We start from the raw sequence: 26,789 nt of genomic DNA on the forward strand, positions 1-26,789 counted from the left end.
AACGTTATTTTTCCGACGAATCCCACTTCAGAAGGGCGGATATGTGGAACACCCACAATTTCCACGTTTGGGCGCGGGAAAATCCTCATTTGACTACTCCTCGCAATTTTCAATATAGACTGTCAGTGAATGTTTGGGCTGGATTAGTTGATGGCACCGTGGTACGTAATTAATTAAATCAATTGAATTACTTAGTAACTAACTTTCTAACTAACTTACAAACCTAATTATTAATTAACTTACTAACTAACTTATTACTAAATAACTTTCTAACTAACTAATAAATTAAATTAGTAATAAACTTACTAACTAACCTTCTAACTAATTTTCTAAATTGAATGGTTGAGCACAGTAATAAATTGTTAATTGTTATTTTTTTACTTACAACTGCGTTATTTTATAAATGTTAAACTTCAAAATTTTTAATTTTTAACATGTTGTAACAGTTATTACCTTTAAAAATTAAACATGTTAAATATAAACGTATTTTAATATAATGAAAAATATTAATAAATATTTTACAATGGCTGACATGATTTAAGATTTTTTAAACATAGATAAATTTTAAAAAATTTTAAATGCTAATTGAATTATTATAAAATATGCTTTCGAGCGTGCAATAATGTATATTACAAATATTAATGTATGTTTTTCGTTTCTGCTAAAATGGATAAGAATTATTACAAATAATTACATACGTTAATAGTTTCTTAAATAAATTTTATAATTTATTTATAAAATTATATAATTTATTAGTAAGATTTCCTGTGAAATAAAGCATGATCTGTTGAGCCAGTGAAAAAATATCACTTGAGACTGCACATAGACGAAGGTTCACTGCGCGCCGCCCTGTCTCTTAAAACTAAAATATTTCAATAAATAATGCCTTCATTATTCTTCTTTCTGTAATTTTACAGAAAACTTCCTGAAATAGTAATAAAGAAATGTCTCACTGGAAGTTTGCTCAACTCTTAACTTCCTTACAGACTTTTTGTCGGCAAAGATAAGGGAACGTGATTATCGATGGTCCTCTATTAATAATTAAAAATTAATAAACAATTAATTTTTTTTGAATTTTTAATTATGTTGTTGCCTTTTATGGACCCAAATGCGTTTGAATATAAAATTACACCCAATAACATATATCCTTTCCTTCCGGTTTGGACAACTTTTTGAAAAGTGGTGTGCCTTCTATAAGAATGTTTTAAGTCAATAGACTTAAACCATAGACTTAAGCCATAGACTTAAAACATTCTTATAGAAGGCACACCACTTTTCAAAAAGTTGTCCAAACCGGAAGGAAAGCATATATGTTATTGGGTGTACAAGCAATTTCAATAATATTTACAGAAGATACAGCGAGTTATGTTTAAAAATTGAATCTATTTTAATTAGGTATTTTAAACATTTTTTTAAAGTTTAAAAAAATTTAAAATGTTAATTATTTTTATAAATAATAAAATTCTTCTCCGAAATTTAATTATTTAAAAAATGTTTAAAAAAAATTCTTGTCAAAATGTCAATTATCTTTATAAATAATAAAATTTCTTTCTGAAATCCAATTATATTAAAAAATTTCTTTTAAATTTTTAATCAAAATTTTAAAAATAATGAAATTCATCGTAAAGATTAAATTATTTTCAAAAGTTCTGATAAAATTCTTTGCAAAATTCAATTATCTTTAAAAGTTAGAAAATTCTTGTCAGAAATTAAATTATTTTAAAAAATGTTTTTTAAATTCATCTCAAAATTTCAATTACGTTTATTAATATCAAAATTCTTCTGCAAAATTAAATTACTTTTAATTATTTTTAGAAAAAAATCTGTTAAATTATCTTTGTGAATAATTAAATTCTTCTCTGAAATTCAATTATTTGCAAAGAATGTTTATGAAATTCTTGCCAAAATTTTAATAATTTTTATAAATAATAAAATAATAAAATTATAATAATAAATAATAAAATTCATCCTAGAAATTCAATTATTTTCATAAATAATAAAATTCATCCTAGAAATTCAATTATTTTTATAAATAATATAATTCATCCAAGAAATTCAATTATTTTCATAAATAATAAAATTCTTTTGCAAAATTCAATTACTTTTAAACATTTTTTTAAAAAAATTGTTTAAAATTTGAATTATCTTTGGGAGCGTTCACAAATGATGTCACGCAATTTTTGCAATTTCACATGAGAAAAATACATTGTTTCACGTTTAGTCAGACCCCCCCTAATATATATGTATACCCCCTAAAGCGTGACATCCCTCGCCAATGGTTGTCCACTACCGAACATCATCGATGTTTTTGACCTGCTAGGAGAAGCGGATCCACTGCCAAATGTTATTTATTTCTTTGATGTGCTGGGAGAAGTAGATCCACTGCCGAGCATCATTGATTTCTTTGATGGGCTGGGAGAAGTGGGCCCACTGCCAGACATTATTGATTTCTTTGACCCATCCTCCCCTAACGTCACAAATCATCACAAATTTATCATTCCACCCCCCTTTCAAAGATGTGACGAAGTTTATGGACGGCCCAAATGCCCAGTAGAAAAAAGTATTTAGTGGAGCCGTTATGAATTTAAAAATGTCGATTTCGAAACGATTCAGTGAAAAATTATTAGAAAGTGTTAAGAATAAAATTTGACAGACGCGATTGCATTTATCATACGAATCTATGAAAAACATAAGGTTTAAATGGAATAACCGGAATTTAATGTACCAAGTCAAACGCCTTAATAATACGGTTTTCACGCAAATCCGTATTGACTCAGAGCTTCTCTCATTACTATTTTTTAATGGCTGGATCCGTTAAAATTAATTACTGAGTACAAAATATGGAAGCAAATATTAATAAATTTACTGTAACGATTTTTTTTCAATTAAATAATTAATTAATATTAGTTATTTCATTGTTTATTTTAATAAAATAAGTCTTTTTTGTAGTACAGTAGAATTCTAAATATTCATTGCATTACACTGCAAATAAAGTGATTTTAATAGCAGAATAAAGTTTTATTACTCAAAAAATAATAGTAATAAATTAATTAATTAATTTATTTATTTAATTAATTAACTTAGGAAATTGAAAAATTAAATAATTATTATATTTAAAAATGCATGTAAGTATTAAAATTTACAAAAACAATAACGAAGTGGCTATTTGGCCCGTCAACGGGCGAAATAAGGGAAATAGTTTAGTTCACCCGTCAATGAAAATATGTGATTACTCAATTTTAGTGTCACAAATTTAAAAAAAAGTATCCAAATAGTACACGGAGAAAAATGGAAAAATGATTTATGCAGTCAGTGTAGTACTCCTTTATAGAATAATATGTGACAGGTACACACTATAGTATTAGAAGTTTCATAGCTGAACACTTTGGGACTCAACACAAGTTATCCCATTCATCAGCTTAAACAAGACTCGATTACGAATGCGATATCAGATTTTGAAAATTCAAAATGGCGGATCCAATATGGCGGACAACATTTTTAAAAATTTATCGGATTCACTTGAAACTTGTTACTTAGGGGTTTTTGAGGTCGCTGATTACAAATCTGAAGTCAGTTTTTCAAAATTCAAAATGGCGGATCCAATATGGCGGACAAATTTTAAAAAATTTCTTGAATTCGCTTGAAACTTTTCACTCGGGGGTTTTCGAGGTCGCTGATTACGAATCTGAAGTCAGTTTTTCAAAATTCAAAATGGCGGATCCAATATGGCGGACAAATTTTAAAAAATTTCTTGAATTCGCTTGAAACTTTTCACTCGGGGATTTTCGAGGTCACTAATTACGAATCTGAAGTCAGTTCTTCAAAATTCAAAATAGCGGACCCAAAATGGCCGATTTTTTTTCAAAATTCATTAAATTTGCTTGAAACTTGTTGCTCTGGAGTTTTCGAGGTCGCTAATTACGAATCTGAAGTCAGTTTTTCAAATTTCAAAATGTCGAACCCAAAATGGCGGACAAATTTTTGAAAAATTAATCAAATTTGCTTGAAACTTGTTGCTCGGCGGTTTTCGAGGTCACTGATTACGAATCAGAAGTCAGTTTTTTAAAATTTAGAACGGCAAATCCAATATAATTTTTTTGTGGCCTTGAAAAAGGCCGATTGTTTTAATTATTAAACTGTAATAATTTGGTGGCCTTAAAAAAGGCCGTTTGAAATAGTTTTTTTAAAATACATCCTAATCAATGTAATTTTATTTTAATATTGCATAACTGCAATAGGATGAGGTGCATTTGAATATTTAAATATTTTCAATTTTTTTTCTGGTGTTACAATGAATGAATGTGCAGATTGGATTTTTGTAACAGCAGGTGCTCGAGAAAATCTACTAGAAAGTTGTCGTTTCACTCTATCGTGTTGTTGCTTGTTGTAAAAGAAAATCTGCGAAGTCTTAATATGTTGCTTAGCCCATTGGTAAAGACTCTCTGCATTTAAAATGGCTTTATCAGGTGTGGCTTGCAAGCTTGCTCGAATGGCTTCTCTTTTCAAAATAGCTCCTATGCCATCACATGTGCCTTTTCCATGTGCTGTTGCATGGAAATGCCACTCTGCCTCTAAGTTAAAATCTTCCTTGTGGTGTACGAGATTGACAATTTGGTAGCGATTTTTATAGTGCTGCTTCGCACCATCACTAAAATAAATGACTTTACTTGCCCTTGGGCAAACCTTTTTGATGATGGGTATTACTGTCTGTTGTAGTAAATAAACTGCAGATGTGTCGTGACTGTTACAATCAGACAGTAATATCATGCTGTGGTGCTTTAATTCGCCTTCATGCTTATAATAAAAAACTACGGGATGAACTGTACACTGATCATTGTTATAATGAAATCCTTGTGCAGCATCCTGAACAACATAAGCATAGTTTTCGGAAAAATCGCACTGCACAATTACCTCATCATCTTTAAAAGTATCTTTTCTGAATTTAAAATAGTTCGAGTGATTTTTCGAAATGAAATGGTGCTGGAAAAACTTTTTAAAATCATTTGATAGAGTTTGGACATAATCTTCCACAAAAAAGCACAATTTTTTCAAATTGCATCTGTCGGTTGATTGGCAAGAACTACAAATGATTTCAGAAATATCATTTTCTTCCAAAATAGATGTAACTTTTGAAGTGAAATTTGCAACCCCGGGACATGAATTACATTCCAGAAAAAAACAAGATGGTTGAGGATTTTTACACAAATTTAATTTAAAGCAATCTTTGCAGCTTTCGATTATGATGTCTGAGTCACTTGTCAATTTTTTAAAATTTACAGCGTCAATCATCATTTTGAAATTATGATGAATGACGCAAACGCGAACACTGTGTGTGCCTGATGGACCAGCACAAACACAATTCTTTGGACGAATTTCTGCAAATTTTGTCAGTCCTATAGGAAATTCAGGATATTCTTCTTTGAATTGTGTGTGCAAGACTTTAATATCCGAAAGTAAAAGTCGTTTTTGTACTTTTTCAGTCTCTCCATTTCTTTTAATAGTAACTGTGTCCTTTTTATTTGGCATTATTCGACTATTTTGGTCACACTCGTAGAAATCTTGCACCTTCTTAACTGTAAGATCGGATAATACTTTACCTTTTTTTGAATTAGGTATGGCCAAAACTCCCTCAGTATTTCTCAAAAGCTTTGCTTTTTTTGCCTGTCTTTCAGAACAACCAAATTCGGAAGCAATCTGACGAATACTCCAACATGCAGGAGCAAGTATTGCAAGTATTGATAATCGTGAAGGATCGTTTTCAGGAAGAGAAGCAAATTTCTCTTTAAGGCCACATAATAATTCTTCTAATTCATCTTCTCTTGAAAGACATTTTTTTTAAGTGGTGGTTCATCAGATTTACTTGAATTCTCGACTGAATTACCTTGGTTACATCTTGTTCTAAATTCGTAACATATTCTAGCGTTCTGAGAAATTTGAGGAAATTCCTTTAATAACGCCTTTGATATTTTTTTCAAACCTGATCTCTTATGCTTTTCTCGATTAACGGGATTGATGCATCTATCTCCGTGGCCGGAACCACCAAACTGTTCTTTACTCTCCGCTATGATACAGAATAAAATTAGGTACTAAATCTGTGGATAAAACGGTTTACCTTGGTGAAAAACAAAAGCGAAATAAATAATGAAAAAATTTAACGACAGAAAAATAATCCAAACTTGTGCAATATAATTCACCTTAACAGGAAACGAATTATATAATAATTTGAAAAATATCAGTACAAAACGAAGAAGAAAACGAAAAAAACAAAACATCAATTAATGTGAATGAAACTCAATACAATACTATAATAGAAATAATTCTTCTTGTCAGGAAGCGATGAAAACAAAGAAAAGAAATTAATAATCTTTATTTTTTAAGTGATTAATCTTATCACTTATCAATTCTATTATAGTATTGTATTGAGTTTCATTCACATTAATTTAAGTTTTGTTTTTTTCGTTTTCTTATTCTTTGTTTTGTACTGATATTTTTCAAATTATTATATAATTCGTTTCCTGTTAAGGTGAATTATATTGCACAAGTTTGGATTATTTTTCTGTCGTTAAATTTTTTCATTATTTATTTCGCTTTTGTTTTTCACCAAGGTAAACCGTTTTATCCACAGATTTTGTACCTAATTTTATTCTGTATCATGGCGGAGAGTAAAGAACAGTTTAGTGGTTCAGTCCACGGAGATAGATGCATCAATCCCCTTAATCGAGAAAAGCATAAGGGATCAGGTTTGAGAAAAATATCGAAGGCGTTATTGAAGGAATTTCCTCAAATTTCTCAGAACGCTAGGATATGTTACGAATGTAGAACAAGATGTAACCAAGGTAATTCAGTCGAAAATTCAATTAAATCTGATGAACCACCACTTAAAAAAAATGTTTCTCGAGAGAAGATGAATTAGAAGAATTATTATGTGGCCTTAAAGAGAAATTTGCTTCTCTTCCTGAAAACGATCCTTCACGATTATCAATACTTGCAATAGCTCCTGCATGTTGGAGCATGTTGGAGGCAAAAAAGCAAAGCTTTTGAGAAATGCTGAGGGAGTTTTGGCAATACCTAATTCAAAAAAAGGTTAAGTATTATCCGATCTTACAGTTAAGAAGGTGCAAGATTTCTACGAGTGTGACTAAAATAGTCGAATAATGCTAAATAAAAAGGACACAGTTACTATTAAAAGAAATGGAGAGACTGAAAAAGTACAAAAACGACTTTTACTTTTGGATATTAAAGTCTTGCACACACAATTTAAAGAAGAATATCCTGAATTTCCTATAGGACTGTCAAAATTTGCAGAAATTCGTCCAAAGAATTGTGTTTGTGCTGGTCCATCAGGCACACACAGTGTTCGCGTTTGCGTCATTCATCATAATTTCAAAATGATGATTGACGCTGTAAATTTTAAAAAATTGACAAGTGACTCAGACATCATAATCGAAAGCTGCAAAGATTGCTTTAAATTAAATTTGTGTAAAAATCCTCAACCATCTTGTTTTTTTCTGGAATGTAATTCATGTCCCGGGGTTGCAAATTTCACTTCAAAAGTTACATCTATTTTGGAAGAAAATGATATTTCTGAAATCATTTGTAGTTCTTGCCAATCAACCGACAGATGCAATTTGAAAAAATTGTGCTTTTTTGTGGAAGATTATGTCCAAACTCTATCAAATGATTTTAAAAAGTTTTTCCAGCACCATTTCATTTCGAAAAATCACTCGAACTATTTTAAATTCAGAAAAGATACTTTTAAAGATGATGAGGTAATTGTGCAGTGCGATTTTTCCGAAAACTATGCTTATGTTGTTCAGGATGCTGCACAAGGATTTCATTATAACAATGATCAGTGTACAGTTCATCCCGTAGTTTTTTATTATAAGCATGAAGGCGAATTAAAGCACCACAGCATGATATTACTGTCTGATTGTAACAGTCACGACACATCTGCAGTTTATTTACTACAACAGACAGTAATACCCATCATCAAAAAGGTTTGCCCAAGGGCAAGTAAAGTCATTTATTTTAGTGATGGTGCGAAGCAGCACTATAAAAATCGCTACCAAATTGTCAATCTCGTACACCACAAGGAAGATTTTAACTTAGAGGCAGAGTGGCATTTCCATGCAACAGCACATGGAAAAGGCACATGTGATGGCATAGGAGCTATTTTGAAAAGAGAAGCCATTCGAGCAAGCTTGCAAGCCACACCTGATAAAGCCATTTTAAATGCAGAGAGTCTTTACCAATGGGCTAAGCAACATATTAAGACTTCGCAGATTTTCTTTTACAACAAGCAACAACACGATAGAGTGAAACGACAACTTTCTAGTAGATTTTCTCGAGCACCTGCTGTTACAAAAATCCAATCTGCACATTCATTCATTGTAACACCAGAAAAAAAATTGAAAATATTTAAATATTCAAATGCACCTCATCCTATTGCAGTTATGCAATATTAAAATAAAATTACATTGATTAGGATGTATTTTAAAAAAACTATTTCAAACGGCCTTTTTTAAGGCCACCAAATTATTACAGTTTAATAATTAAAACAATCGGCCTTTTTCAAGGCCACAAAAAAATTATATTGGATTTGCCGTTCTAAATTTTAAAAACTGACTTCTGATTCGTAATCAGTGACCTCGAAAACCGCCGAGCAACAAGTTTCAAGCAAATTTGATTAATTTTTCAAAAATTTGTCCGCCATTTTGGGTCCGCCATTTTGAATTTTGAAAATCTGACTTCAGATTCGTAATCAGCGACCCCAAAAACATTAAAATATTATTTGACCCAATATTTATGCATCGTTTTTTAAAAGTAATTAATAAATATATTTACTTATTTTCGAGTTTAGCCCCTTCTAATTGACATAGTAAGGACGCCATTTTGAATTTTAAATTCTGCCACTTTGCAATTGAAAGGGGATGTCATGACGAGTATTTTCATGTGCATAACTTGTATTTTGATTGCATACAATTTTGGAGACAGCTTTGGGCCGCTTGACGTGAAACGTCCCATATATATATATATATATATATATATAAATAACGTTTTTTCAAAGGAGTATTTCGATCAAAACCTCCTATACCAAAATATGATAAAATTTGGAATACGGACATTGTTCTTCAAAAATTGGCGAGTCTTTTTCCACTTGATAAATTGTCCTTCCTCGAGATACGTCCCGGATTGTGCGGGACTGTCCCGGATTTTATCCCTTTGTCCCGCAAAGGCTAGCGTCCCGCAAAACGTCCTGCATTTGACATAAAATGTCCTGCATATTCCGGAAAATAGTTAAGAATATCCTGCCTCTACATGTTAGCACAGTAACGTATAAGAGTGAGAGAGATAGACTTCGTGATATTTTAAGAAAAATTCAATTGTCAGAAGAATATGTGATTTAATGTTACAAAATAAGCATAATATAAATATGTAAATGCCATAAGACGCGCGCTTTCTCAATTCCCCTTAAATTTACTCCTACAAATTCCCTGTTCCTTTTTTCTTGTGGCAAATGACCTTTTTTTTACTAAATGATATAAATAAGAGGACGTCCCGCATTGACACTATTTCCATATGGTCACTTTAGCCATGCTCTTTGAAGCGATTGACTTTCCTCCTGGTCAGCATGCATCTGGGGTTGCCGGAGCTTGGGGATGTGTGAAGTGAGGTCTGGTGTCGAGACTATATAAAATCTGACAAATTTGGGACCTATCAGGGTTCTCGGTTCGGCACGCCTCACCACGTGTGAAAGAAAAGCGGGCAAATTAGCGGGAAATCAGCGTCGGTTCACGGAAGCGGTGATCAAGACTTTAATTGATCGTCGCCCTGAGAACCAAACGGCTGTATCCGCGCCACGCTTCAAGTGCCTGCCGAGGACGCTGATGGTAGGCAAAAATAAAAAAGAACCAGTGCATTCGCGAAGTTTTAATCCTAATATTTATATATATATATATCTATATTTTTTTTGTTTATATTGATTAGTGTGGCGAATAATAAGTGGACGGATTTGTAATAAAACAAGGTGACACAACATTTAATCTCACACACTACCCAGACGTCATTTCTGCATCCTTGAGATCCTGGCATTTGAAGAATCCTATTGGCCAATATAGATCTGGGATCTTATCTTGCAAGAAATTGGATCCAGTGGATGAGATATATGCATGAGTTGGCTTGGAGGAGAGGAAAACGGCAGTATAAAAATTCGCTAAGTTTTTGTTGAAACTATAATCGATTTAATATCTATGTATATGTGTCTTGTTTATGTAAATTTAATATTGACTTGATTGTTTTAATCATATATTAAATTTGACGATAATCGAATAATTTGTGATCTTTTATTTTAACTATAATTTATATTTTTAAACAATTTAATAATTTATTTTATAACAATTTCAATGATTTTTAATAATTAATTAAATTCGTTTTGTTAAAGTTTAAAGTGAAAGAATAATTTGTTACATCTTGGCGCTAGCAACAGCACAGAGGGCACAAACTCTTGCATCGATAAACCTTAACGACATTTCAAAAACAAGCACTGGATATGAAATCAGGATTTCGAGCTTAATAAAAACATCCAAACCAGGAAAATCTCAACCGTTACTCGTCATTCCTTTCTTCAAAGACTCTCCAGAGTGGTGCGCTGCTCTTACTCTGGAAAATTACATAAAACTAACTGAACCTTTACGAGGAGGAACCAACAGTCTATTTATTACGATAAAAAAGCCTCACGTAGCTATTACAGACTTTCAGTAAATGGCTGAAAAACGTCTTAAGGGACAGTGGAATTGAAGGATTTACTGGTCACAGTACTCGACACGCATTATGATCTGCAGCTTTTCAGAGAGGAATTAGCATCAATGTACTGAAAGCTTCAGCTGGATGGTCTGAAAAGTCGAAAATTTTCGATACTTTTTACAATAGACCAATTGTTAAGCCAAAAGATACAGTATCATCCGTAATCCTTGGTAAGAAAGTTACATAGATAACTACGGTTTTTTGTTACTTAATAATTATACTTATGTTTTTCAAACTTTCGAAATTCAATATTTCTTTCTTAACAACTGTGTGCACTTATAAGTTCTAAGAAACACATTACTCATCAATAAAGAATAAACAAAAATTAAATTAAATGAGGAAAAAAATTTTTCTTTAACTCTAAAAATCTACATTTAAATTATCATCTCAAACGAGGCTAAGTATAATTGAACGATCAAACGAACTTACCTGAAGTGAAGTTCGATTGTAATTATACGAACGCCTCGTTTGAGATGATAACAACCCTCCCATAGTGTTATCACCCTTCCCATATATTAAATTTTTCCCCAAAAAATTTTTACTTTTCTTTAAAAAAAAAGAATTTAAATAAATAAACACTCTGCACAATATGAAGATGTCGGAGCACGGTGGCGTCAGGAGGTACACCCCTCCTTTTTCATTTTCACTCTAAAGTTGTGGCGACACATCGCGGAGCGAAGTGGTACTACATTTAAATTATCATCTCAAATGAGGCGTTCGTATAATTACGATCGAACTTCACTTCAGGTAAGTTCGTTTGATCGTTCAAACATATTTTTCTTTTTTTTTAATGATTGGTTATTGTTTTTTTATATAAAATTGACGAAGTGAATAAATGGAAACACTTGTTTCGCGTCGCGTCGGCCATTTATTTTGACAGGTTTCGCGCCTGCGTTCCTTTATTGTGAAAATTTCGAAGTAGAAGACTGAGTCCAGTTTCTCTACTGTGCACACTGCAGCGCGCCTTATAATCTTCGCCTGTGTTTCAATGCTGTTTACAGTGACATTTGGAACTAAGGCCCTCTATACACTATACGCAATACCCTAAGATGCTTGATGGAAATGAATTAATGTACTATTACTGGACTGAGTCCTGTTTTTTTAATATTGACTCCCAATTTTTCAAACTCCATTTTTCTCTGTTGGGACTCTAGATAGTCCAAATAAAATTGTCGAGATTTTCGTTTAATTTTCTTTATTATAAACTTTATAAACAAAGATTGCAACTTGAATCATTCTTGACGCAGACTAAAAAAAGAACTACTAACATTCACAAAGAAAATTCAAGCGCGTCTTTACATTTCTGTTGATAAAGTAGAATTTAACCTTTTCAAGATTTCAAATCAAGCGCGCGAAACATTCAAACATTCAACATTCCGCCCACTAAATTAACGAAGTATAATTTTAATCGCAATATGTTGGTAATTTACAAAGTTTTGAGATTGCACGCTTTAATTGTCCATTTTGAGTTTTTAAAGTTACAACACGAGTTACAGAGTCTTGACCGGGGTGAAGTTGAAGTACTCGCCCAAGTTTCCATTTCGTCGGTGCGACGTTCTCATCTCGAATAAGCACGAGATCGTTGATCGCAATTTCCTTTTCATGCGTCTTCCATTTAGATTTTGCTTGCATTGAACTGACGTACTCCACGGACCATCGATTCCAAAAATTCTGATACAATGATTGACATAATTGCCACCGATTCAACCTGTTCATTGGAACATCGAGTAAATTGACATCTGGAATTTCCTTTATCGATTCTCCAATTAAGAAATGTCCTGGCGTTAAAGCTTCCAAGTCTGTAGGGCATGATGAAAGTTGACAAATTGGTCTTGAGTTTAGACAACTTTCAATTTGAGTTAAAACTGTGTATAATTCTTCGAAAGTAAGTAATGAAGAATCCATTATACGCTTCAAGTAGTATTTGCAGGATTTTATACCAGCTTCCCACAGTCCGCCCATGTGTGGTGATCCAGGTGGTATAAAGTTCCATTGAATTCCTTCTTGAGACAAAGAATCCGTTATAATATTTTTTTCTTTCCGCAAAAACTCATATATTTCTTTTAATTCTCGATTGCATCCTGTGAAATTTGTGGCGTTGTCGCTAAAAAGTTTCTGAGGAGATCCTCTTCTGGCAACAAACCTTCGTAAAGCGGCTAAAAATGCTTCGGATGTTAAAGCAGATACGGCCTCCAGATGAATTGCCTTCGTGGCAAAACAAATGAACAAGGCAATATATGACTTTTGTGTTTTTCTGCCACGACCCTTATTAACCAAAGTGATGATTGGACCACCGAAATCGACACCGGTGCAAAAAAATGGTCGACAAGGTTGTACTCTCTCTTTTGGTAACTGTCCCATTACTTGATTCATCGAAGTTGGATTGTTTCGAAAACATCGGAGGCACTTGTGAACGACTTGTCGAGAAATGCTTCTTCCACTTAATGGCCAAAAGCGTACTCGAACTGCTGACAATAATGCCTGGGGACCCGCATGTAAATTTCTAATATGCTCTTCTTCAAATATCAATTTTGTAAGTTTATCCTTGGCTGGCAGAAGAATAGGATGTTTTCTTGCAAATGACCAATCGGTTTTTGCTAACCTGCCGCCCACTCTGAGGATTCCGCTCTTGTCTAAAAATGGTGATAGAGAAAGAAGTTTACTAGTGAGTTTTAATTCCTTACTCTTCTCTAAAATTTTGATGTCGTCTTCGAAATGATTTCTTTGAACTAATTTTACAAAAATATCCAAAGCTCCTTGTAGTTCTCGAGTTGTTAAATTTGATGTATTTTTCTCGGATACTTTTGATTTACAATTGTGAATAAATCTTAAGCAGTATGCGAGAATTCTCTTTAATTTCGAAAGAGATGAATGATTTTCCAAGAGTTGTAGAATTATATTTGTGTGAACTTCAGATACAGTGTGTACATTAATCGATTTTCGTTCCTCTCGCCTAATTTCCGTTTCGACATCTTCCGAATCCGTAAGATCATTTTCTAATTTGGTTTCAACAAATTCGGTTGGTGAATTTGTTGGTCCGTTCCACCATAAATCGTTATTAAGCAGATTGGCTGCAGTTGAACCCCGAGATATGATATCAGCTGGATTGTTTTCTCCTTTAATATGGTGCCAATGATGAGCTGGAATTAGACCTTGAATTTCCAAGACGCGATTGGATACGAATGGCTTCCATTTTGACGCGTCTCCTTGAATCCATCCTAAAGTGATCATGGAATCGGTCCAACAATAAATTCCCTCGATTTCGAATTTCAATGCACTTTTAACGTGATGCATGAGTTTTGCCAACGTTACTGCTCCACATAACTCCATTCTCGGCAAAGAAATCTCTTTTATTGGTGCGACTTTCGATTTTGAACAGAGTAGTGACGTCGATGTTTCTCCAAATTTGTTGATGCTTTGCAAATAGATACAAGCGCCGTATGCCTGTGTAGAAGCGTCGCAATATCCATGCAGGAAAATCTGCACGTGATCATTAGACAACACTCTTCTCGGAATTGAAATGTATTGAATATTATCTAAATCGTTTAAGTAATTGATCCATTTCGTTTTCAAATGATCAGGAACAACGTCGTCCCAATTTAGATCTAGTTTCCAAGTTTCTTGCATTATCATTTTCGCTACGATCACGATTGGTCCCATTAACCCTAATGGGTCGTAAATTCTTGCAATAACTGACAGAATTGATCTTTTCGTTAATATCGGTTTAATCTCGCACGCAGAGAACTTAAATTTATCTGTTGATGGCTGCCACTGAAGACCGAGCGTCTTAATAGTTTCGTTGTTGTCGTCAATGTCAAACTGGATCTTCGTTTCTCGTTTTTCCACTGGAACAGACTCGATAACATGCTTTGAATTTGAACTAAATTTGTGGAGTTCAAATCCTCCCAAATTCATTAACTCGATCATTTGATTGATTAGTTCGATGGCTTCTTCTTCGGTATCAGCACCTGTTTGAAAATCGTCGACGTAACAACCTTGATGAACTGCTGCTGCTGCCTTGGGGTAATTTTCCTCTTCCAGTGTAGCTAATCGACGAAGACATTTAATTGCTAAGTATGGCGCGCAGGCCTGACCGTATGTGACGGTATTTAATTCGAATTCTTGAATGGGTTCGTTTTTTGAAAATCTAAATAATATTCGTTGTAGTTTACGATCGTCTCGATGAATGAGCACTTGTCTGTACATTTTAATTAAATCTGCGGTTACAGCAATTTTAAAACATCTGAATCGTAGTAAAATGTTAAATAGGTTTTCTTGCAATGCAGGTCCGATGAGTTGAATTTCATTTAAGGAAAGTCCGGAACTTGTCTTTGAAGACCCGTTAAAGACGACGCGTAATCTGGTTGTGCTACTTGATATTCTTAAAACACCGTGATGCGGTAAGTAAATTATTATTTCATTCGGATCTGCATCGCAAGATTCCACTCGTCGCATATGTCCTAATTCTAAATAAGTTCTCATGAAATCACAATAGCTTTCTTTCAATTCTAGATTCTTTTCAAAACGATTTTCTAAATGAAGCAAACTTTTAATCGCAATGTTTTTTGATTCACCTAAGACTGATCTATCTACTTTGAGTGGTATACGTACTTCAAAACGACCCGTTGAATCTCGAGTGGTCGTTTCGTCAAAATAATCTTCGCATTTTTTCTCTAAGATTGACAAAGATTCCTGTTTTGAGAAGTTACAGTCTTCGAGTTCCCAAAATTTTTGTAATTCGTCGTTAAATTGATTTTTATTTTCGAAAGGAGTAAATAATACGTTTGTTTGGAGATGACACGCTGCAGAGAGGATTGAATTGCTTCTTTGAATTGCACCCGAGACAATCCAACCTAAACAAGTATTGTGAAGAACTGGCAAATCTTCGCCCAACTTTAGTTTTCCTGTATTAAATAAATCTAGAAAATATTCCGCGCTAATAATCATATCAATCTGACTTCTTTTATTAAAATGATTGTCTGCTAATTTAATCGTCTCTGGAATGTGCCAATCAGAAATATCAATTTGAATGGAAGGTAAATCATTTGTTACTTTCGGAATCGCTAAACAATAAACGTTTGTTTTGAAATTTGAGTGTTGTGACGCTATAACAATATTACAAGCTTGATTTACATGACTCGATGAATTATTTATGCCAGAAATTGGATTGTCGACAATATCTCTTTTTACAATACCTAATTTGTTACACGCTGTATAAGATACAAAATTTGCTTCGCTAGCAGAATCCAATAAAACTCGAATTGGATGATAAGAACCGTTAACATGTTTTGCATAAACAACCGCTGTTGCCATTAAATTATATTTTGATTTTTTCGCTTCGCTTTGTGAATGACAAATTGTCATATTCGAACTAGTTGCTTCTTGTGAAAATTGTACAGGTAGATTTTTACTTTGTGATTCGTTAGATTCTTGTGTAATTGAACTTTCGTGACTTTTCGACGGTAAACATAACAAAGTATTGTGCCTTTTGTTGCACTGGCGACATGAACTATTTTTACAATCTTTTACAAAATGACTATCTCTAAAACAATTGATACAAATTCGTAGTCGTTTTATTTCTGTTATTCTATCTTTAACTGACAAAGACAAAAACTTCTCGCAATTGTACAAATAATGATCTCCTTAACATAAAAAACATTTTGTTTTTTGAGCTAGGGCGACTGTCGTGCGATTCTCGCCAAATCTACTTGAAGATCTATTTCCTTGAATTTTACCATGATTACTTGAATTATCTGGTTTTGATACGACCTTCTCTTGAACACCTGTGAACAATCTTTTAAGCATTTTACATTTTTTTTCCAAGAAGTCAATGATTCCATCAAAGGTCTGATCTGAGGCATTTTCAGATTCGCAATGTTGTTCCCAGGAACGCCGCGTAATATTATCTAATTTTGATTCAATCATATGAACTAATAAAGCATCCCAAGAGTCAACAGGAAGTCCCATCGACCGTAAAATTCTAGTGTGTTTTTTTGCATAATCAATTAATTCACGTAAAGAATCAGAAGACTCCTTTTGAATTTTGGGAATTTCGAATAAACATTGAATATGTTTCTTTTTAATAGACCTTTGATCGTCATATCGTTCTTGTAATAAGTTCCATGCTATCATGTAATTTTCGTCTGACACTTGAATTGCCTCAATCACTTGTGCCGCACTTCCGCGAATTGAAGTTGACAAATATTGAAATTTTTTAACGTTAGATAATTCTTTATTGTTATGAATGAGAGATTTAAACATATCAGAAAAGTTTTTCCATTGTTCGATTTTACCATCAAATTCCGGTAATTTGATTTGAGGCAATTGAATGTCAGACTCTCGAGTTTGTACCCTGTCAATATTAAAACGCTCAAGCAACGCTGCTTGTTGTTCCAATACACGAGTTAAAATGTCATTATTACCATTATTACTTACATTAACCGTTGGCTCTGGTGTTTTAAACTTACTTGCCATTTGCTTTAATTGAGTTCTTATATAAATATAATTCTCCTCGAATTCTATATCCTCCTGATTATCTGCTGCGAGATCCTCGTTTTCGTCCGCCATTTCGAATATTGCCGTGTTAATGTGCTTGAATTCCTTGAGAACATCTTCTAGTTTTTCCAATCGCAAATCGAGTTCCTCTTTATCTGGTACGATAACATCGCTGTCAAGACTTCTAATGAATGTGTCTAAACGTTTTAATTTCGCCTTCACGTAACCTCTATCTCGTCGTAATTGTTTCAAAGACATGATAAAATTCGATGAAAAAACGTGGTTAACCTCAAAACTAGGCTATTTCAGTTTCGTTGCGAATACTAGTTTATTCGCTGTACTCATAGATCGCTATCCTGATCGAAGGACCAATGTTGGGACTCTAGATAGTCCAAATAAAATTGTCGAGATTTTCGTTTAATTTTCTTTATTATAAACTTTATAAACAAAGATTGCAACTTGAATCATTCTTGACGCAGACTAAAAAAAGAACTACTAACATTCACAAAGAAAATTCAAGCGCGTCTTTACATTTCTGTTGATAAAGTAGAATTTAACCTTTTCAAGATTTCAAATCAAGCGCGCGAAACATTCAAACATTCAACATTCTCCGTGTAGTTAATCGTAAAAAAAGAAGTAAATAGTAGAATTTATTAGATGAGTACGAAGCCTAGAATAGTAAAAAACAGTCTGAAAATGCAAAATAATCGTGTTTACCTTCAGTTTTTTTGTTTTTAATGCAGAAAATGAGAGTACTGCCCTTAGATGTACGCCTTGGATGCAGGTTTTTTATTTTATCCAGGAAACCAAAAGTAAAAAGACTCGGGGTTGCAAAATTTCACAAAGTTGTTGATCGATCAATTCATGGAAACTTTTATCGATTTTCTTCTTCAGCTTTACCAAAAATTTTTAACTGATACTGTCTTTGGTTAATCAGCTTTTAGGATTTTTTTAAATTATGACACGATTAACAAATTTATTAATAAACGTTGAAGCGAACGTCTATTGAACTTCCCAGAGATTTGGCATCAGACAAATATATTGCTTATTGCCAAAATCCAAGGCAACTACTTTTGATTCAACTTGATCGAAAGAAATAATTTTCGTTTTCAGTGGAGATGCTGCAACTTTAAAGATATTTTTCATTTGTACACTCTCGACGAAAAAAGGCTCAACTCGTATTCTATTTACCACAAAGGAACAACTTTCACTCGTTCGAAGAATGTCAACAATTTGTCACAAAAGCAAAAGCAAAAAAAAGCAAAAGCTTTCCAATGTTTTGCTTTCCACGTTGATTTTTTTGATAGTTTGAAAGGAACTCTCCCGAGTGGAAATTTAGAATTGATTTAAGATCTAATAGAGCATAGTAAGTTCTTTACAAGTACGTTTAGATCCTTTAAAGTCTACTAGAGCCTAGTAAACGATATTTAAACACTTTTAAACTCCACTGTGTCCAAGATCATATTTAGAATAAGTTCTCCCTAAAATCTAACAAGTCCTGCAACAACATTTTATATTCTTTTAGATACTTCCAAGGTTTCCGTTTCACATTCTGCATTCGTCAATTGGGACTTGCGTCTGCGCCTTACGTTTAAATTAATACTGAGGAACTATTTGTTGAATGTTAGATTTGAGTTAATTTTACAACTACAAACATATTTTTTATAATAGATAGTTTGAAAATATATAAATACACAAAAAAATAGTTATATTTACTTCTATAATTAAATTTTTAATTAATTTTAACTGGACAAAAGAGATTTATGAATTGAAATGCGATATATGTTAATTAATGTGAAATTTAATATTAACAAATATAAAAATATTTGTCTTAAAATTGATAATTTACATTAAATTAATGAAAAAATTAATTTGTGTAAAAAATTCTTTGTTAATATTATAATAATATTTTGCTATATTTTTAAAGTATAGATTAAAATTAAGATGTTTAGAGTAAATTTAATAAAGATTATATTTTACTGTTTATAATAATATTTAAAATTAATTTAATAATATTAATATTTTATTATGTTTATTATAATATAATATATTAAAATTATAATATAATAAGTATTATATTAATAATATTAAATATTTCTAATATTCCAATTTTTATAAATGTTTAAATTATTAATATATAGTAAAACTATATTCCTAGAAAAATTATTTTGTGTAATTATTAGTTTAGTGTTAATAATTATATATATGTAGGGGAGACTGGGGTAAACCCGCTCACTAGCGATTTGACGCTATAAACTCAACTTAAGATGGAGATATTGGTACTGTGAATAGTACTTACCCAGTGGGCACACTTATTCAAAAGACGTCCTAAGGATGTCTTTTTGCGGACGTCTTTTAGACTTGTACAAAAAGACGTCTTTAAGACGTCCTATTCATGTTCTATGTCTTGGCCATTAGATGTCTTTAAAGTGTCTAAAAGACGTCTGTTTCATTCAACATTTGAAAATAGAAAATATTATTTTCTAAGTTCAACTTGGACTTAGAAATTTATGAATGTGAAATTCATTGGAATTTTTCTAAGTTAAATTCATTTCATTGACAAGTGAGATCGTTAACTTTGTAGAGGTTCATATCTATCTTGAACGGCTGAGGTGCTTAAGGGGATGTCAAAGTCTATTGGATTTTTGCATTGAGCTTCAATGGGAAAATCGCATCGACTTTGACATCCCCTTAAACTTCCTCCTGATCAGTTGTGATAGATTTCTGACGAGATCCATCCAGAATCGTAAGAAAACTGGATTAAAGTGGTCAGGCGGCCTGACCATTTGTCTGACCATTCCTGATTTTATTTTTAGTAGGGTCTCTAACAAATTTTTTTTTCATATGTGTAGAATGTAATTAAACATATTAAATTGTTCTTCTTTCATAGAAAATTATTCATTTGTATGAGCCTATTTTAAATAATATTTGAATGAAGCGTTATAATATGTAAATTGAATTTGTTCATACTTTTAGAAAGCATCTTAAAAAAGATTTTTAACTTTTTGTATTTATATTTCATTTAATATTAAAAACAAAATGTAAATTATTTAAACAGTAACATTTTATTTTAAATTTATTTACCCCGGTGACATCCGATAACTTGATTTCTTCAGAGTGATGATCCTTATCTTTGTCAAGAATTCTTTCATTTAAGAAAACAGATTCAGTTTCTTCATCACTCAAAAAAATCTTTTGACTTTTTAATGGAATATCATTCACAGGATTTTCTTCTATTATTATTGATGTTGATTCCGGCATGTGTACCTCCTTATCAAAATCAGTATCACATTCCATTTTTTCCGTGGTTTTGTTTACATTCTGTAAAAATTGATTATTTTATTTTGTAGAGAATTTATAAATTAACAAAAACTTGGAAATAAATTAAAGTAATTTATTAATGAAAATAGTGTGTCTGTTGCAAACTTTGTTTTATTTTTAAGTGTATGCTTTCTTAGAAAATTAATTATGTGTTGAAAACCGAGTGATAGAATCATTATTATACTCCCAGGCAGAAAAGTTAGAGGTGTGCCAGCACTGACGACCGGCATGGTACCGAACCGGTTGTAAAGTCGGACTTATGCCGGTACCGGCAAAAAGGTACTGGGCCGGATATGAAATAAATACCGGCCCAGTACCGGCCCGGTGGTAAATGTGGATTTCTACCGGTACTGGTAGTGTGTACCGGGCCGGTTGATTAAAAATATCTGGCCCAGCACCGGCCCGGTACTATAATTTACTTCTGTTTATATACCGCCGAAGAAGATTTGCCGGTGATAATATTTTTACCGGCCCACCACCGGTGTAGCACCGGCCCGGTACTGTCATTTCGCTCTGTTTTATACCGCCGAAGGAGACTTGCCGGTGATAATATTTTTACCGGCCCAGCACCGGCGTTGCACCGGCCCGGTACTGTCATTTCGCTCTGTCTTATACCGCCGAAGGAGACTTGCCGGTGATAATATTTTTACCGGCCCAGCACCGGCCCGGTACTGTCATTTCGCTCTGTCTTATACCGCCGAAGGAAATTTGCCGGTAATAATATTTTTACCGGCCCAGCACCGGCGTAGTACTGGCCTGGTACTGCCATTTCGCTCTGTTTTATATTGCCGAAGGAGATTTGCCGGTGACAATATTTGTACCGGCCCAGCACAAAAATTTACTTAGTACTTTCTACTGGCACATAAGTTTTGCCGACAAAAATATTATTACTGGCCCAGTGTCATCCCAGTTGTTTGCTAATGTTAAACTAGCAGAAAAAGAATTAAAGAAGAGAAAAAAATTTGAAAATTAATTTATTAATTTAATTATTAATAATAAATTAATTAGTTAGTTATGCCGGAAATTATATTAATACCGGGTAGGTTGTTTATTGGTGCCTGCCCGGTATTTAGCCGGTGAATAGGGCGGTTATTATTATTTATAATTACTATTTTTATTTATTTATTTTTAATGATTTAAATTGAATTAAAATAAATTAAAAAATACAAATACTGGCCCGGTACCGCACCGGTTGAATATTAGTGCCGGCCCGGTACTGTGTCAGATATTCATTAGTGCCGGCCTGGTACGGTTGCCGGATACCTACCGAAGTTATCATCCGGCAATTTACCGGTACTGCGCCGGTGGAATGAACACACTTATGCCGGTACTGGACCAGTACCTAGCCGGTTGTGCAGCCGGTAATAATCCGGCGGGACGCATGAATATTCCCCACATTGAACTTGCAACAATTTTTGTGGTATCGAAATAAAAAACTTGAAATATCTACTTATTAGAACTGCAATAATTCGAGTTTTTTTTAAAACAAATTTTTATCACAAGAAATTAGTATTTGAAGAAATATTTATTAACTACTTTTTTCATTTGACTGTATTTTAATTTATAAAAATATCCATGTAGGGAAATATTAAAGAATAGAACATTTAGTTGTTTAGATTTTTTTATAGTATGTATTTTAAAAAATAAAAATTTTGCTTAAATGAAATTTTAAGTACATAAAAGTTTATATAAAAGGATTATAACCTAAAAAATTTGTCAATTATCAGAATTTTTATATCGTAGTATATCTATATAATCGAATTTTTATGTAACGTAAAATATATGTAATCGAGTTATAATCTCACAGAATTTATATTTAACATAATTTTGATGTACAACTATTTATATTTAGTTGAAATTATATTTAAAATAATTTTTATTTAATCAAATTTTTATTTAACCATATCTGTAGTTAACCGAATTTTCGTATGAGTGAATTTCCAAAGTACCAAATTTATAAAACATAGAATTTTCAAAACGTCGAATTTCTAAAGCATTAAACTTTTAGAATGTCGAATTTTAATCTGTCCTAACTTTTTGTCACTATAGAGTTTACTATCTATGTTGTTAGTCGGTAAGGTAGATTAAAATTGCGCGCGAAATTTGATTTAACATATGATTTCAAATTTCCCGCACAATTTAAATCAACCATATCAATAAGAATTACAGAGAGGAAACTCTTGTGGCAAAAAAGTTAGGACAAATGAAAATTCGACATTCTAAAAGTTTAATGCTTTAGAAATTCGACGTTTTGAAAATTCTATGTTTTATAAATTTGGTACTTTGGAAATTCACTCATACGAAAATTCGGTTAACTACAGATATGGTTAAATAAAAATTTGATTAAATAAAAATTATTTTAAATATAATTTCAACTAAATATAAATAGTTGTACATCAAAATTATGTTAAATATAAATTCTGTGAGATTATAACTCGATTACATATATTTTACGTTACATAAAAATTCGATTATATAGATATACTACGATATAAAAATTCTGATAATTGACAAATTTTTTAGGTTATAATCCTTTTATATAAACTTTTATGTACTTAAAATTTCATTTAAGCAAAATTTTTATTTTTTAAAATACATACCCCACTTGAAAATAAGTACATACTATAGTATGTCTTAAAGTGTGTCCGTAAGTACGTCCCAAAGTATATACTAAAGTATGTCCGAAAGTATATCCGAATTTGGGATACGAAAGTACATGCTTTAGGACGTCATTTAGGACATACTTTAGTACAGTTTTATATGCGATTTTGCAATTACATAAATTAGTTATTCCACATTAATACTTACATATGAAGTAATTGTTTATGTGATGTTTAATAATTACTTTACATTGTATTTAGTATATATAATTTCTAAATTTACACTATTACCTACCTACCTTCTCTAAATAACCTTTGTGAATGATTATACTTGTTTAAAACCACAATTTAGTATATTAAAAAAGTAGGTTCTTATTTTCATTAATTCAATAAATAGAAAGAAAGTTGAATTTCTTAAGTCATTAATTTTTTAATTTTTACATTTAATTAATTAATTAATTAATTAATTAATTTTTACATTAACTCCATCAAAGTGTGTTACATATAATTTGTATATAAAACGTTATAACACATGAAATAACTTACACGTATTTGTACATACAATATTTACTTAAAATTTCTAATATGTTTTCTTTACATAAAAATGACTGTATAATAATTTTTTTAAATATAAATAACAGGGCTCAGTTCGTTTTTAAGACTCAAAAAAAGTCGCTTTAGTCGCATAAATTCACAACAAAAGTCACGAAAAGTCGCATAAAATTACCGAAAAAGTCGGAAAAAAGTCGCATAAGAGTTTAGAAAAAACGCCATAAAGGAAACACGAAATTGTCAAAATTGTAAAAAAAAATCACATTTCTCGACAAACACATACTTTAATATCCAACAATCCGGAATAATATTTATAAAAATTTAATAAAATTAATAGCAAAATTTTAATAAGGTATTTTTAACATTTTTTTTAAAAATCTGTCCAAAATTTCAATTATTTTTACAAATAATAAAATTCTTCTCCGAAATTCAATTATTTTCAGAAGTAATAAAATTCTTCGCAGAAATTCAATTAATTTCAAAATTTTTTTTAAATTCTCCTCACAATTTCAATTATTTTTATAAATATTAAAATTCTTCTGCAAAATTCAATTACTTTTAAACATTTAAAAGAAATCTGTTCAAAATTTTAATTTTTTTTTATAAATAATAAAATTCTTTTCTGAAATTCAATTATTTGCAAAGAATTTTAATAAAATTCTTGTCAAAATTTCAATTATCTTTATAAATAATAAAATTTATCCTAGAATTTCAATTATTTTCAATTTTTTTTTAAATTTCTCGTCAAAATTTTATACAAATAATAAAATTCATCATGGAAATTTAATTATTTTTAAAAGTTCTGATAAAATTGTTTGCAAAATTTAATTATCTTTAAAAGTAAGAAAATTCTTCGCAGAAATTCAATTATTTTCAAATATTTTTTAAAATTCTTCTCAAAATTTTAAATATTTTTAAAAATATCAAAATTCTTCTTCAAAATTCAATTACTTACTAATGTTTTATAAATTTCTTCTCAATAATTCTATTATTTTCTTTAAAAAAATAAATTCAATTATTTTCATAAACAATAATTAAGAAATTTTTTTATTTGTAAAGTCTTATAATATAAAATAATGATTTTATCACTCGGTCATCTTTAATTATTATGAAACAATTTTTTATAAGTTGTTTAATTTCAAAAAGTTTTGAATTTGAATCTTTTGAAGAATTTTAATTCCTATGGAAAAATAGTAATTAAATATTTATTTAAAAAAGAAGTTATTGATGTTTTCGAAAAATTTGAGAGAAATTTGTAAATAAATGTAACAGAACAATTTTTGACTAAAACTTTTTCCTTTAATTTTCTAAAAAAATTTTAAATTTCAGTCGCATTTTACTAAAAAAAATCTCGAAAAAGTCGAAAAAAGTCACATTTTCTTAGAGAAGTCGAAAAAAGTCGCACAATCCGAACCCTGAAATAACTTAAAGGATACAAACTTGTTCGTGAAGAAGCAAAATCTGCTATAAAATAATAAAAAAATTTTATAAAACTATAAATAATTAAGTAGGTACTGAAATCAACTATCACTCCGAGTCAAGATAATGGAAAAGAGTGATATAATCGTCATTAATAAAACTATAAATAATTTTCAATGAAAATGTAAATTTGGCACAGCACATAAATATTCATTTTCTGATACATTCATATGCACACAAACTTTTTCTATGTCATCTGTTAATACAGCAATTTCTTCTTCTTCAACGTTCGTAATTCTTTGCAGTACTTCATAATTATTATCAAAAATACTATTTGTTGAAATGTTATTGACAATCGAGTATTCTTTTTTTGACTTGGAATCAATTAAAAAATATTTTAATCTTATAAATTTACTGTTATTTAGCTTGGCATGTGAATTATCGAAACGTTGATTAACTTTTAAAAACGACATGTATAAGCAACCATTTTTAACAATCTTTTGGTAGGATAAAGAAAATTCTTTTGACATTTGTAAAAATTCTACCCAAATTTCATTAACTGGTGCTTTCGAACCAAAATATCTGGTTGTCGAAATCTGACATGTACTTTTAACTAAATTTGTCCCCGTAAAAGTACAAAAATTTCTAACAGAAGGTGAACAAGAAGAGTAAACTCTATCTTTTAACATTAGATAGCTGTATTATACACTAATGCGTCTACAGATTTGATGGTGAATACCTTTAGCGGCATGAATTACCTTTAATAATTGTCCATTGCCCGATTCGAAAGCAAATGCACTGTGAGCCCAAAGTGGACCCCAATTGTAAACACTTTCTGCTAAATGTAGTAAAAGATGTACATTAAAAGTCATTGATACTTTTGAATACAATGTTTCTGATTCTGCAACAAATTTGTGAAGTAATTGATCAGCCCAGTCTATTTCCTGAACTCGAATATTTTCTCGGATGCGGTAAGCACGATTTTGTATTGGCGGTAGAATAAATAAGTTTTTTTCATTACTAATTAATAATATATTATTATTTATTTATGATATAAATGTTCTTATATAAAATAATTAAATTTAATACAAAATCTGCTTACCGTATACGAGAAATATCTAATGTCGGTTAGTTAGAGTAACAAGGAATTATCAAATTCTAACCTGTTTTCAGTGTGAATAAATTTTTTGAATAAAATTATCCTTTTTTTTCTTAAAACTTCATTTCCCTTATAAATTTAGCTTTGTTTTACTTTGAAAATTCTTTTCTATTATCTACATTTACTTTAAAATAGTGTTATATTAAGAAAAATGCTTTAAAAGTCACCTCGTATACAAGCATCTATACACTTCTCATTACGGAAAAGGCTCGTATGAGAGTTTTCTCATATTTCTCATACGAGCTACCGAGCTCGTATACGAACTCCGCGGTCCGTGTATCGAATTTTTTTTACTGGGTTGTGACACCAGAAAAATTGGAGTTTTTAAAAGGTGATAGTAAATATTAATTTTGATATACATATGTGACGCGCAACAAAGAAAGGTACCAAAGAAGAAGAAAATTATTGGTTACGTTTATAATTTTTTGATTAAAAAACAG

At 31.2% G+C, this 26,789-nt stretch overlaps 1 protein-coding gene across 1 annotated transcript in view; it reads right to left on the bottom strand.

The window, feature by feature from the left end:
* LOC122503198 overlaps window positions 1-26,382 on the bottom strand; it is a 42,722-nt gene extending 16,340 nt beyond the window's left edge. The window contains exons 1-3 of the mRNA XM_043613655.1: window positions 26,354-26,382; window positions 25,949-26,091; window positions 20,383-20,619 (exon numbers count right to left, since the gene is read on the bottom strand). Of these exons, the coding sequence (XP_043469590.1) occupies window positions 20,383-20,619; window positions 25,949-26,062 (351 nt within the window). The 5' untranslated portion in view covers window positions 26,063-26,091; window positions 26,354-26,382. The remainder of the gene's footprint in view (window positions 1-20,382; window positions 20,620-25,948; window positions 26,092-26,353) is intronic.
* Window positions 26,383-26,789: the final 407 nt, after the last annotated feature.

Source organism: Leptopilina heterotoma, unplaced genomic scaffold, assembly GCF_015476425.1.
Source record: "Leptopilina heterotoma isolate Lh14 unplaced genomic scaffold, ASM1547642v1 Lhet_247, whole genome shotgun sequence".
NCBI lineage: Eukaryota > Metazoa > Arthropoda > Insecta > Hymenoptera > Figitidae > Leptopilina > Leptopilina heterotoma.